General features: G+C 58.7%; 5 protein-coding genes across 5 annotated transcripts; 2 read left to right on the plus strand and 3 right to left on the minus strand.

The window, feature by feature from the left end:
- Positions 1–974: 974 nt before the first annotated feature.
- VTJ83DRAFT_724 (uncharacterized protein) lies at positions 975–2,710 on the minus strand (the record flags this gene model as incomplete). The annotated part of the gene is made up of 4 exons (XM_071014040.1): positions 975–2,331; positions 2,396–2,475; positions 2,538–2,569; positions 2,629–2,710. The coding sequence occupies 4 exons, from the start codon at positions 2,708–2,710 to the stop codon at positions 975–977; spliced, it is 1,551 nt and encodes a 516-aa protein (XP_070870077.1).
- Positions 2,711–4,124: 1,414 nt separating this feature from the next.
- Positions 4,125–5,146, plus strand: VTJ83DRAFT_725 (uncharacterized protein; the record flags this gene model as incomplete). Its single annotated transcript, XM_071014051.1, has 5 exons — positions 4,125–4,309; positions 4,374–4,447; positions 4,551–4,720; positions 4,774–4,880; positions 4,954–5,146. The coding sequence occupies 5 exons, from the start codon at positions 4,125–4,127 to the stop codon at positions 5,144–5,146; spliced, it is 729 nt and encodes a 242-aa protein (XP_070870078.1).
- A 393-nt stretch (positions 5,147–5,539) lies between these two features.
- On the minus strand, positions 5,540–6,835 carry VTJ83DRAFT_726 (uncharacterized protein; the record flags this gene model as incomplete). Its single annotated transcript, XM_071014062.1, has 1 exon — positions 5,540–6,835. One exon carries the CDS (start codon positions 6,833–6,835, stop codon positions 5,540–5,542), a length of 1,296 nt encoding a protein of 431 aa, XP_070870079.1.
- A 621-nt stretch (positions 6,836–7,456) lies between these two features.
- On the minus strand, positions 7,457–8,852 carry VTJ83DRAFT_727 (uncharacterized protein; the record flags this gene model as incomplete). The annotated part of the gene is made up of 3 exons (XM_071014073.1): positions 7,457–8,094; positions 8,148–8,496; positions 8,544–8,852. The coding sequence occupies 3 exons, from the start codon at positions 8,850–8,852 to the stop codon at positions 7,457–7,459; spliced, it is 1,296 nt and encodes a 431-aa protein (XP_070870080.1).
- Positions 8,853–10,139: 1,287 nt separating this feature from the next.
- On the plus strand, positions 10,140–13,729 carry VTJ83DRAFT_728 (uncharacterized protein; the record flags this gene model as incomplete). Its single annotated transcript, XM_071014084.1, has 2 exons — positions 10,140–10,424; positions 10,490–13,729. 2 exons carry the CDS (start codon positions 10,140–10,142, stop codon positions 13,727–13,729), a joined length of 3,525 nt encoding a protein of 1,174 aa, XP_070870081.1.
- Between the last annotated feature and the right edge of the window lie 192 nt (positions 13,730–13,921).

Here is a 13,921-nt window from a genome sequence, read left to right on the forward strand (position 1 = left end):
GGCTCTCGGTAGTAGAACAATGGAACGCAATGGGGATTTGGCACAGTCCTGCTGTTGATGGGGCAGTTTCATGGAGAAATGGATGTTGAGGGTCTGAGGCGGACATGTTTCGGGCAAGCAGCGAAGGCAGCAGGGAGCGGAGGAATGGCACGGGGAGAAGAGGGAAAGCGGTGGCAACATATCAAGTGGCATCGAAACTTACACAAAGCATAGCACACGACGGAGGATAGCTGAAGCATTCCCGAGTCTTTTCATCCTCGACGCCACAAGTTCCTGAGGTTCATTCTGATACCCGTGGGAGAGTTTGATCCGAGGGAAAAAAAGATGACAAGCAGCAGCCGCCTAAAGCCCCTGAAATTACAGTGTTGGGACACGATAGAACATAAGAATCGCCGAGTGATCTAGTGATCTACCGGCGATGGGGCGTTTCGAGTAGGACGGTGTGCTCTCCGATCGGGGCCCGGAGGACGCGGCCGGAAAAGTGGGACCAGCCTCGGGCCCCGGTCGGGCTTGATTGATCGGCAGCAAGAGGGGGACCGCCATATTGGAACTCTCGCAAAGGGATAATAAGAAAATGAAACATAAAGGATAAAAGAAAAACGGGGAACTCAGCGGCGGGGAATGCGAGACGCCAATGATAGCACCTTGTTCTGGATTGTACAACGATTCAATGGCTGATACCGTTGTGGACGGACACACGGTGAGCTAAACAGCACCAAGTACAAAGGCCACCGCGTGGTCTGGACCACATATTTCAATACCCTCTGCAAGGCTATCTAGCACTTCATGGATCAACGAACTGTCATTTTGCAAATTGAAGCCGCCCAGAAAAACAAGAACAGAACAAAGCAAGAAAAAAAAAATCAGGACCTAAGGATTTCTAAACTCCTCTCTTCCACTCGTACCATCCATCCACTGGCTGCTTGTGTGACATGGTCACCGGCAAGGACACCTTACACATTATTTGGCTTCATTTAACCAAGCAGGTCATCCAACCCATTCCCCAGCGGGGCAGGCTTGCTACCGGTCGCCGATCCACCGGTTGTAGCCGACGACGATGACGCAGGAGTACCCCAGATACCGGCGCTGCTCTTCTCCTTGGCAAGCTGGCCGATAGTCGGGCCCGGTCCGGCGCTGGTGTTCTTCTTGATACCGACGCTGGCCTGGGACCATAGAGCACCAAAGGCATCCTGGCCGCTCGCCGCGGGTTTGCCCGCCGCAGCGCCGCTGGGCTTAGGCTGCTGGGACGTGGCGGCGGTGGCCTGCACCGATGAGAAGTAGTTGGGCCCACCGGCGGCGGCCGGCTTGGGAGCCTGTGAGCTAGGCGAGAGCGGGGCAGCAAAGGCGGACAAGTTACCGGTCGAGCTGGCGGTCGTAGGGGTTGGCTGAGGGGAGATGGACGACAGGGCGACCATGCCGCTGAGGTTCGCCTGCTGAGGCGCCGACACAGGCTTAGGGGCAGCCAGGGGGATGTTGGATGCCGATGCCGAGATGGGCGGCGGGATAGCGCCGGCGAAAGAGGCCTGGGACGTGGGCTGGGCTGCCGGAGTTGCCGACTGGAAATCGTCAAATTCATCGTCGTCGTTTGCGCTGCCGGCGAGCGCCTCCAATCCCGTCGATTTCTGGGCCGAAGCTGGAGTTGTGGTGGCAGGGGCAGGGGCAGGGTCGTCGAAAGAGAACAGATCCACCTCAGCTGCCTTCTTCTTGGGCGCCTCCGCGGGTTTCTTCCCCGCTGCCCGCTCTGTTGTGGCGCGCGTTGCCGACCGAGAGGCCGATCCCGAACCCGAGGGCCGATCCCCCTCTTCAAACTCGTCGTACTCCTCGAACTTCTCAGCCCGTTGTTGGGTCCCGCGAAACGAAAGATCGTCCGACTGGCCTCCGAAACCGCCGCCATCGCCATACACGCCACCGGAATAACCGCCGTAAGTCGAACTGCTTCCGCCGCCGAGCGAGTCGCTCCCGAAACCCCCGTAGCGGCTCGAACTCCCAAACCCTCCGCCTCCCTGCATGCTGGTGAATTTGCCCTTGTTCGCACGCGCCTTCTTGCGCTCGGCGCGGATGCGATCGACGTCGCTAAGCAGCTCGGTCAACTCCTTGGCGCGATGCCGAACATTGACGCCCTGGTCTTTGCCATTCTGGTCAATGTAGTGGAACTGACGCAGCATCTTGAGCAGTGTAATGTGGGACCGGGCGTCGTCGACGACGCGTTCGGAGCCATGCTTGATGAGGTACTCGAGCAGCTGCAGAGCCTTGTAGATCTGTCGCCATTCCTCGGCCGACTTCTCGGTGAATCGTCGGTAAATCATGGGCATGATCTCGTTGAGGGTTTGGCTGGGGAGAGCACCGTCAGTGGAGAGGGGTCTTCTCGGACAACGACTGGCCAGACCAAGCATACTAGTTGAAGGTGCCGTCGGCAATTTCCTGCATCTGTGTGGAGGATGCTCCCCACGGTTCATTGTTGGTGGCTTCGCGGACCTGGCAGGCGGAAGGGTCAGAACCCGGGGACTCCGAAGCGGAACATGTCGACGTTCGCTCACCTTGGCCTCCATCTCAGTGTAGTTCATGACGGCTACAAAGACGCATCAGCACCCTCGAATGGCCATGCTGGCTGGCGCGCAAAGAGCCTACCATTTTGCACCTTTCGAACGCTGGCCTTGATGTCGTACAGGGTCAAGTTAGACACCTGTTTCTTGAGGCTGTCGAAGTCCATCGTGGATCGCCGGATACGACGCAGGCTGAAAACGCAGTGGTTGATGAGGGTTAGTGATGGAACGGCGGGCGCGAAACCCGCTTGTAGAATTGCTTTGTGTTGTTTTCCAAGGGTCGTTGAACGGTGGAGGAGAGCGCTGTTGAGTGCCCGGGCAGCAGCGCGCTTTGGGCGACAGCTTGCGGATCTGCAGGTCCGCCGAGTCGTCGCTTGATGCCAAGACGCCGTTCGGATGCCGGGGGGAGCTGGCTGTCAGGTGTGGACGCCAGAATTGCAAGGCAAGAGAGCACCCCTAACCCTGACCGCCGGATGACCCCGGGCGCGTGGCCTGTGCTTCTTAATGACAGCATCCCGTCCCGGTCAAAGCTCTTGCCGGGGAGCCGAAAGTAAAAACAAAATTTCAGCAGGTTGCTCAACCCAGCTCTTTGACATACCTTTCAACCCGGCAACCCGTCTTCAATCACCATCACCTCGGTCCTGTATTCTGTCTGATATATATTCGTCTTTGTTTTGAGGGCCCGGCCTCATCCTCGGTAAGTGGTTTCTCGTCCACTTTTGCCTTGGTTGAAGCTGCCGTTGCTTCCCCATCTCGGCCTTCACATCGCTTCTTCGTTGGGGCTTGGAGGTGCCAGTGTTTCCTCTCAGCCTCTGTTCTCTCTCTGCTTACCCCATGGAGACATTCCATGAGTTCCAATCGCACACTCCACGACCGTGCTGGCACGCTTGGGTGCAGTTGGGCTGGCAGTTCGTGCTGGCCGCCTCATGCCGTCTCTCCAAGGTTGCTGGATACGCCGAGAGCCTTCATCACTCCCTTGCTCCAGCGCCCAAGAGCGGTCGGCACAAGTCACTCATACCACACCCGGCGTACCCTGTTTTCTTATGAAGCACATCTGCAGGTGAGACTCGACATGGTAATGCGCCAATGGCAACCTTCGAGTCCCGCCTTCACAAACCTATGCCTTCTTTGCTTCAAATTCATCCCGCCTATGGCGTACATGGGGTTCCAAAGCCGCATGCAAGAGGACCCCGTGATTTCTTGAGAAGAGCACGTTGCCAATCTGCCCGGCCCTCTGCCGTGGACATGGTCCATCACAGCCAGCCTGGCTCTGATGAGTGACAATTCCGCAGTTTACTTTTTCTTTTTCTCCAGGTGTCCTTACTTTCGGGATAGCTGCCAACTTGGCAACCCCTCGATCCATGTCAGACACCCCGATCCCAGGTCCCGAAGCTGCACAGTTTAGCTTTGCATAGCTGATGCCCCCTCCAATGCCCCCCCTCACCCCGTCTTGAGACTGGACCACGGCCCCTCTGCCCCTCACCTATCACGTGAATCCGCCCCTTGCTGCGCCCCTTCCTGACATGTTTGGGCCTGATTGGCTGAGTGGGGTGCTAACCCACTTGACTCCCAGAAGGGAAAATGTTTCGACCCCTCCTACCCCGCCATTGCTCTTCTTTCGTTCGACCTTCTTCTCTTCTTCGCAAACTTCCCTCTGGCCAATTCAACTCGGTTCGCCAGCCTCCCCAACAGCCATCCATCCGCATCGCCGTCAGAGCCTTCTCTGTGACCACCGCCAACATGTCCGCCGCTCAGCGCTCCAAGGTGTACGTACCATCATGCCACAAGCTTGCTCCCGCTGCTCAGAGCTATGCTGACCATTATGGCTAGCTTCCTCGAGGTCTCGTGGGAGGGCCCCGAGCTTGACAAGAGCAGCTACAACATCGTCAACCCCAACGCTAAGGGTAAGCATTGAGAGTCTCCGCAATCCGTTATCTCCTGCTTGGCTTCTTGGCTTGCGCTTCCATTAGTATGCCTCCAAGCTTTGTTGCTAACTTCGGGCTACAGAGCAGATCGGCCGTATTAACCTGGAGCTCTTCGACGACATCGTGCCTATCACCGCCAGGAACTTCCGGGAGCTCTGCACTGGCCAGAACGGCTTTGGGTACAAGGGCTCCACCTTCCACCGCATCATCCCTGAGTTCATGCTCCAGGGTGGTGACTTCACCCGCGGCAACGTGAGTAAACTCTCGCCCATTGTGTGCTTGGTACCTATACTGAACCCTCTCAGGGCACTGGTGGCAGGTCCATCTATGGCGAGAAGTTTGCCGATGAGAACTTCAAGGAAAAGCACAACCGGCCTTTCCTCCTGTCGATGGCCAACGCCGGCCCGAACACGTAAGATTTTGGACCCAAAGGAATGTTCAGTCCATGATTGAATCATGCTGACATATTGTTTCCCCCATTCAAGCAACGGCTCCCAGTTCTTCATCACCACTGTGGTGACCTCGTGGCTGGATGGCAGGCACGTCGTGTTCGGCGAGGTCATTGACGATGATTCCAAGTGGACCGTCAAGAGCCTCGAGGCCACCGGCAGCAGCTCGGGCGGCATCAAGTACAAGAAAAAGGCCACGATCGTTAATTGCGGCCTTATCGAGCAGTAGACAGTGGCTCAACACATTCCTGTCGCCTTGTCCGGACCCGGAATCAACTGTCTCAGTCGGAGATGGGGATTACTGTCGGGAACGGTGTCGCAGGGGATAGCTAACCCGAGCGTCCGTGGGATATCGACGGAGGAAGAACCAAATCCAAGCACCTTGCTGCCCTATTATTCTGTATCGTGATGCTGCTTCCTACTCGCCATGACATCTTGCGCAATTGTACGAATGACCCAAGCATCAAGCATCATGTTGACGTGGATTGAGTCCAGTAGGATGATATGGGACTATAATAACACCAAGTTTTACCATCGCCCTTCCTTCCGCTACGCCTTGCCACACCGGGTATATCATTCCGTCTCTACCATCCGAAGTCCCCCAGGATACATGAACCCACTCTCATGGCGGCAGCTCCACGCTGATCGCCGCTGCAGCTCTTGCTGGCGGCACAGCCGCTGCCGCGGAGTCCTCCAGATCCAGCCACTCCAGAAAGTACACGCACTTGCTCGGACTCACGGGCCCTCCTTCCTCGCACAGCTCAAACACGGGGCACCTCCCACACGGCGCTTCTGTCAAGCCGTTGGTCAGCGGCTCGGCACCCACCACGGGCGGCTTGTCCAGCCCCACCCCTGCCTCGCGCTCTTTCTGGCGCTTGTGGAAGGGCACCGTGTCCTGCTTCATGGCACGCGTGACGCGGTAGCCGCGGACGCGGCGACGACCGTTGCTCCCAGAGGCGCTGGAGTAAACGGGCTCGACCAGTCCGTCGTAGGTGAGCACGTCGACGAGCTGTTGGATGTCGGCTTGGCTGAGGGTCGTGTTGTTGGTGATGCCCGTGTCGTGGATGAACTTTGCGATTTCGGCGACGGTCGGATAGTGCTTGTAGCCGGCGGGCATGGGGAGGTAGACGGCGCGCGATTTGCTTGCGCCGCTACCGGCGGCGGTCCGGGACGATGGGGCCGGCGTGCCGTCGTCGGTGGAGATCTCGGTCGCCGAGCGTTTGACGCCTCGCGAGGCTGGGTCGCTGCCGAGTATGGTGCCTTTCTTTGGGGCCTTAACGGGGGCCCCAGAAGAAACGGAGGACTGGGGCTGGGTGCCCCGGTAGGCGCTCTTGGTCTTGATGTATTCAAAGACGATGCCTTCGAGCTCCTGGATGAAGGCCGTGTCGAGCTCGCCCTCGGTGAACCACGGGCCGCCGGTGGCACGTTCGGACGGGCGCAGGGTCGCCTTGATGTACATCTTCTTGTTTGGGTGCTCGACATTTTTCATGCTCGCGATGTAGCCCTTGCTCTCGAGGTACTTGATGCAGTTCTTGACGACGGCCTCGTGCATGTTGAGCTTGTTCTTGATGGTCCGGTTCCAGATGCCGTCGGCGCCGGCCTCATCAATGATCGAGTACACCATGACCGTCTCGTCGTTGGGCAGCGACGTGTACTTTTTCGCTTCCTCGCGGCTGCGCCATCGCCAGGCCAGCCCGGCGTGGTGGTTGGTGGTGCCGACCAGGAGCTTGTCGTCGCAAAGCCCCTGGACGACGCGGACGAGGAGCATGACATTTTGGTTGGGAACGATGTTGAGATCGAGGAGGTCTCGTTGAGTGAAGAGGCGGGTTTCGGACCCGTGTTGCCGCATCTCCTCGTACAATGCATCTTTGAGGATCTTGAGCTTGGCGGAGTCATCCGCCGCGTTGTCCGTCGCCATCGCGAACACGGTACCGCACGGCGCTGGGAGGATACGATGATGAGCGTATGGCGGCCGAAAGCAGGGTTTCCTTAATACAACTCGGATGGTATTCGTCGCGGTGGGGATTGGCTGCAGCGAAGCTGTCTGGTGAGCGGAATGGAGCGTTACAAGACACCAAAAGTGACCGATTGGCGCGACGTTGCGAAATTTGGGACTGCCCCTCCATCGCAGCCTTGCCAAAACGGCTAGAAGCCACGTCATCTGATTGGTGGCGGTTACCTCCGCTCCACCCCTGCGCTCAGCCTTGCGTGACCAGGAATGGAAGCTTGTGGGCTGCTCTACAAGTTCTTAAGCAGATGAGACAGTCCCCCATGAAGACAGTTGGCGACAAGCCTGGATAAAGGTGATAGTATCGCGAACGCCATCGCAAATGATTTGAGGTCTAGGCCACGAAATATGCGTGCAACGCTGAGCATCCCGGAGATCTGCCCCCCCCCCCCCCCCCCCCCCCCCCCCCCGCCCTGCCATGAGCCGAGAAATTGTCTCCTCGTGGAGGTTCTGTCCAAGGACCAGTCCGCCACCAGCTGACCAGCTGAATGTCCCGAGCCTAGCCCTCCCCTCCCTCCGTGGGTTGCTCCGCTAAGCATAAACCATCCGCATCCTGGGCATGCCTGACATTGGCACGGCGTGGAACGGTGCCTCGTGCAACTCCTCCGCCTCCTGCTCCGCAGCAGCCTTGGCTGCTTCGGCCTTCTTCGCCTGCCTTAGCTTCACCGCCCTGATCCCCCAATACACCAACACGACCCCCATGGCTGCTACAGCCGCCCACTCCAGCGCCACCCAGGCGGCTCCCGCGACGGCGGAGACATCGACGTCCTTGCCTTGATGGTTGACGTTCCCCTCGTTCACCTGGCCGCCCGCGGAGCCAACCAGGCCTGCCAGCACCAGGAAGAAGAAGGAGAAGCCGGAGAGGACGAGGTTTGTCCACACGCCACATGTGTAGGAAGTGCTTCCGCCGGGCTCGGTCTTGCTGCTGACGGTCACAACGCAGACTGAGGCGATCAAGGCAAGGCCGGCCAGGCCGCTGGCGATGGAGAGCATGAACCCGATTGCCTTGCAAAGGGAGTTGAGACCGGCGAGGGTGGCGGAGAGTGCCCCAGGGAAGGGGTTGGCGGTCTCCGTGGTCGACTTGCCGTCGCCGTCGTTGTCGTTATCGTCCTTGTGGTGGTTAAGAGCGTCGATGAGGAGGGCGGGAATGCTGGTGCCGGTGTCTGCGCCTTGTCATTGTGAGTTGGAACGCCTACCGTCGAGCTCTCTCGGGGGGCAATACCTGTGGAGAAGAGCGGGTGGCATTCGGTGTTCATGCGGGCGCCGTCCTTGTGGAATATGCCTTCGCAGACCGCGAGAGGATAAAGAGCGTAGAAGTCGGGATGTAGACGTCGGTCCTTTGCCGGAAGGGCTTGGTCCGCATCGCCATCGTTGGCCTTCTTGGTCTGGTTATGCGGAACCGCCTGTTGGGTCTCGTGGTTCAGAACGGCCGATGTAGAATTGGCGATCCCGGCCGCTGCATCCATCCCCTCGCACCATTTGGCCAGAAGCCCCGAACTGTGACACTCATTACCCAGGAAAAGAAGCGACCCTCGCCGGCTTTGGTTGGTTGGGAGGTATGAGATGTTCACCTAGACATGTTAGCAGCAGGCCAGGCGAGAGCTTCCACGAGGCCTACCGTAAGAATGTCATAGCTCTCGAGGATACCAGGTTTATTGCCTGCGAACAGGGCCAGCAGAGCCAAGATGAAGACAACAAACGAGAAGACGACCGGCAGGAGCCGAAAGACCAGCGGTCCTTTGGTCATGTCGTTCGGCGAAGCTTGGGCCGGGCTTTGAGCTTTCGCAGCCGGTTTCGATCTAGTCATGAACTCGGGTACGGGGACTGGGTAGGCCTGGAACCCCATGGGCATCATGCCGGGCGGCATCATGCCATGTGGCATCATCATGTAGCCCATGGGCATGACGGGTGGACAGAAGGTGGCCATCGTGACTAGCTTGCGTTTGCGTTGTCAAGAAGCCACGATTGGATTCCTGGGCATTTGTGGTGGCCGGCAATAAATCGGTGCTTCGTCCTACGCTGCAAAGCTGAGGTTCTTTCGGTGGCAGTTGAGATGACTTGCCGCGCGACAGCTGGCAAGTTCCAGCCGGTTGATAAGGTTTTGGACAGCGTACCTAATCTCATGGTACCCTGAAGGATATGGTTCTTTGTTGTGCCCAGGCTCATGTGCGTTGTGCTGCTCTGCTGGACGACCAACCTGTCTTCAGTGTAGAACTTTGGAGCTCCTCGATCTCGACAACCCCCAAGTGGGTTCTTCGTCAAAGAATCGCCTAACGGGAGCATTGTGATGCCCGATTGGGCGATAGCTCGTTTGTTTCCTGTCATCATTCAAAAATTTCAAAGAACAACATCTTCGTCGGGCCTGGGCAGTCGAGTATCAATGCCACCATGAACCTGATGTCTGCCCGCCCGGGGGTCTCGGCGGGCCAAGCCTCCGGGCCAAGACGGGTGTGGGGACGGACTCCGGAGCGGCTACTCGGCTCCCACGACAGCAACCCCGGATGGCACGTGATTCCAGTTCCAAGACAGGTCAATCCTATCGAGGAGATCCTGGGCAAAGTTCTTTCTACCTATACAAGAAGCCTAAGCTAGCACATAGACGAGCTGCTGTTATTTTCTTTTTTTTTTTTCTTTTTATGGAGCGTAACATGCTGGGGAACATGAGCCCTTGGGTTGCGGAGTGCTGCATCACTCTTCGGATGTTCAGGGGGCGGCCAGCTGGTAAGTAAGCCTGCTTACTGTCTCCCCGAAATGCCTGCTTACTACCTAGGTACTGTATGTAAACGCTACCAACGCCAACTAGGTGGTTAGAGAAAAAATTGCATGCACCGTGGTACACACTCTATGCCCGGGGTTTGGATTTTCAGAGATGAATGGCGTTAGCATTGCCATAAGCCCCCCCTCACCCCTCCCCAACTGCGGATCCAACTGGGGGGGGGGGGGGGCGGGGGAATGCTCAGTGCGGGGGAGGGGCGTGGGACCCACCAAAATTTCCATGCCGTTGTCGGAGCTGCGGAAGAAGGAACTGATTTCCTTGGCCCCGTCGTGTTTGGTGGTCATTGAGTCATTGGACTTTCAACTTTGGACCTGGAAAATTCCTCATCCTAGCAGTTTGGTCCGGGTAGCTGGTTTTAATACAACCTCGGCTGCCCTCTGCCCTCTTGCCTCGTCGGGTGGACTCTCAATCCTCTCTCCCCAACACCACCCAGCGACAATGGCTCAGCTACCCGATCCCACGGTCGACCTCGACTGGTCGGGCTATGTGGGCTCGATCCAGGAGCACTTCAGAGCTCAGGCCGAGGCGCACCCTGACCGCATCTGCGTCATTGAGACCAAGTCTTCGACGAATCCCGAGCGTCGCTTTACCTACCGCCAGATCTACGAGGCTGCCAACACCCTTGCTTGGTACCTGCACAATGCCGGCATCACCAATGGCGACGTGGTCATGATTTGGGCCCACCGGTCTGTCGACCTTGTCGTGTCCCTGATGGGCATTCTGGTACGCCCTAAGAAACGGATTGGATTCCAACATGGTGACGCTGTTAACCGTCGTTTCGTAACCAGGCCTCGGGTGCCACCATGACCGTCCTGGACCCTGCCTACCCTCCTGCCCGTCAGCAGATCTACCTCGAGGTCTCGCAACCCAGCGCCCTGCTGCGAATCGGTCGGGCTACCGACGAGAACGGCCCCCTTGCTCCGCTGGTCCAGAAGTACATCGACGATGCCCTCAAGCTCAAGGCCGATGTCCCCGAGCTCAGGCTGCGCGATGACGGCGTTCTGTACGGCGGTGAGGTAGATGGTCAAGATATCTTCGCCGGTGTCCGCCACCTCGCCTCGGCGCCTCCCGACGTGGTCGTTGGTCCCGACTCGAATCCCACACTGTCGTTCACCTCGGGCAGCGAGGGACGGCCCAAGGGCGTGCTCGGCCGCCACTACAGCTTGGTCAAATACTTTGGCTGGATGGCCGGGCGCTTCAACCTATCCTCGGAGAGCAGGTACACCATGCTGTCTGGCATTGCTCACGATCCCATCCAGCGCGATATCTTCACGCCGCTCTTCCTCGGCGCCCAGCTCCTTGTGCCGTCGCGCGAAGATATCCAGCACGAGAAGCTTGCCGAGTGGTTCCGCGAGCACAAGCCCACCGTCACCCATCTTACCCCTGCCATGGGTCAGATTCTCGTCGGAGGTGCGACGGCGGAGTTCCCCGCCTTGGAACACGTCTTCTTTGTGGGCGACGTCCTCACCACCAGGGACTGCCGTGCTCTTCGCCGTCTCGCCATCAACGCCAACATTATCAACATGTACGGCACCACCGAGACTCAGCGGGCGGTCAGCTACTACGAGATTCCCAGCCGCGCGAGGGATGCCGACTTCCTTGATAGGCTCAACAAGGACACCATTCCCGCCGGCAAGGGCATGCAAAACGTCCAGCTGTTGGTCGTCAACCGCGAGGACGGAAAGACCATGTGCAAGGTCGGAGAGGTGGGCGAGATCTTCGTCCGCGCCGCCGGCCTCGCTGAGGGCTATCTGGGCGACCCGGCGCTGAACGAGAAGAAGTTCCTGCAAAACTGGTTTGTCGACAACCAGACGTGGGTTGAAGCAGACCAGAAGATTAGCAAGAACGAACCGTGGCGGCGTTACTACAAGGGCCCCAGGGACAGGCTGTACCGGACCGGTGATCTCGGTCGCTATCTCGAATCCGGAGACGTGGAATGCGTCGGGCGCGCCGACGACCAGGTCAAGATCCGAGGCTTCCGGATTGAGCTGAACGATATCGACAGCAACCTCAGCCAGAACCCGCTTATTCGCGTCTGCAAGACCCTCGTCCGGAGAGACCGCAACGAAGAGCCCACCCTTGTCAGCTACATCGTGCCCGAGACTAGGGAATGGCAGCAGTGGCTTCAGAACAGAGGTCTGGAAGATGTCGAGGATGAGGGTGTTCAGATGGGCCCCGTCACCGTCTTCCTCAAGAAGTACAGGAGGATGCAGACGGAGGTTCGTGACCACCTCAAGACGCGGCTGCCGGTGTACGCCGTGCCTACCATCTACATTGTGCTCAGCAAGCTGCCCCTGAACCCCAATGGCAAGGTCGACAAGCCGAATCTTCCGTTCCCCGACGTTGCTGAGCGCGTCGAGGATGCCTCCGAAGAGGATATGAAGAACTGGGAGTCTCTCACGGATACGGAACGGACTGTCGCCCAGCTGTGGGCCGACGTTATCCGCGGCCTCAACCCCAAGACCATCAAGCGGGATAACAGCTTCTTCGATCTCGGCGGTCACAGCCTGCTGGCTCAACAGTTCCTTCTTACTGTTCGCAAGAGCTTGGGAACCGATGTCCCTATCGGCACCCTCTACGAACATTCGAGTCTTGCCGGCTTCAGCGCGCAGGTCGAGCACATTAAGAACCGCGACACGTCCAAGGTGGGACCCGAAGCCGGCGAGGACGCCTACGCCAAATCCCTTGACGAACTTCTGCATCATCTGCCGGAGAAGTACCAGACGGCCGACGGCCAGGCGATTGCCTCGGCCGAGACCCTGACAATCTTCCTGACCGGAGCGACCGGTTTCTTGGGTTCGTACTTGGTGCGCGACGTCCTGGACCGGACGGCGCGGAACGTTCGGCTCATTGCCCATGTTCGCGGCGTCAAGGACTCCTCCAGTGCCCTGGCTCGGCTCCAACGGTCGCTCCAGGGTTATGGCCTGTGGAAGGATGAGTGGTCGGGCAGGCTGAGTGCTGTCGTTGGCGACTTGTCCAAGCCGCAGCTCGGCATTGACGACGCCACATGGCAGACACTTGCCCAGGAGGTCGACATGGTCATCCACAATGGCGCCGTCGTTCACTGGGTCAAGAGGTATCAAGACATGCTGGCTTCGAACGTCCTGTCCACGATCGACGCGATGCGGCTCTGCAATGAGGGCAAGCCCAAGGTGTTCACGTTTGTCAGCTCAACCAGCGTCTTGGACACACCCCACTACATCCGCCTCTCGGACGAACAGGTCAGCACGGGTGTGGGGGCCATCCTGGAGGAGGACGACATGAACGGCAGCCGCACGGGTCTGGGCACGGGCTACGGCCAGAGCAAGTGGGTGTCCGAGCAGCTCGTCCGGGAGGCGGGCCGCCGCGGCCTCCTCGGCTCTGTCGTACGGCCGGGTTACATCCTGGGCGACTCGGAGACAGGCGTGTGCAACATTGACGACTTCCTGATCCGTATGCTCAAGGGCTGCATCCAGCTGTCGGCGCGGCCGCACATCATCAACACGGTGAACGCCGTGCCCGTCAACCACGTGGCTCGGGTCGTCGTGGCGTCGACGCTCAACCCGCTGCCCGGTGGCGTACACGTCGTGCACGTCACGGCCCACCCGCGCCTCCGCATGAGCGAGTTCCTCTCCATTCTCGAGTACTACGGCTACCAAGCGCCCGAGGTGTCGTATGAAGCCTGGAAGGAGGAACTGGAGAAGTTTGTCTCGGCCGGCGCCTTTGAGAAGGATCAGGAGCAGCACGCCCTCATGCCGCTCTACCATTTCTGCATGAACGATCTGCCGGCCAACACGCGGGCCCCCGAAATGGATGATCGCAACGCCGTAGCCATTCTCAAGACGGATGGTGAGCGCTGGACTGGAGTTGATGAGAGCACAGGATATGGTGTCACCAGGGAGGACGTCGGCCGGTACTTGTCGTACCTGACCGAAGTCAAGTTTGTTGGCCGGCCGGACGGGAGGGGACGCCCGCTGCCGGAACTGAAGCCCGAGGTGAAGGCCGCATTGGCCGTGGGAGGAACTGGTGGGCGGGGTGGTGCGCCGTAGACAAAACCAGGACTAGATTGGGAATGTGGTTGATAGGGATAGAGCCGTGCGCTTTTTTTTTTTTTTTTTTAACAAAAAGGATCTTCAGGTATTTTGGGTGGGAAAGGGTTGGCGGGTTCAAAAACACAATGTCCTTCAAGGTCAAACATCCGAATGGGTTGAGGCGTAGGCCCTCGGCCCATGTCAGCTCAA

Source organism: Remersonia thermophila, chromosome 1 (assembly GCF_042764415.1).
Source record: "Remersonia thermophila strain ATCC 22073 chromosome 1, whole genome shotgun sequence".
NCBI lineage: Eukaryota > Fungi > Ascomycota > Sordariomycetes > Sordariales > Chaetomiaceae > Remersonia > Remersonia thermophila.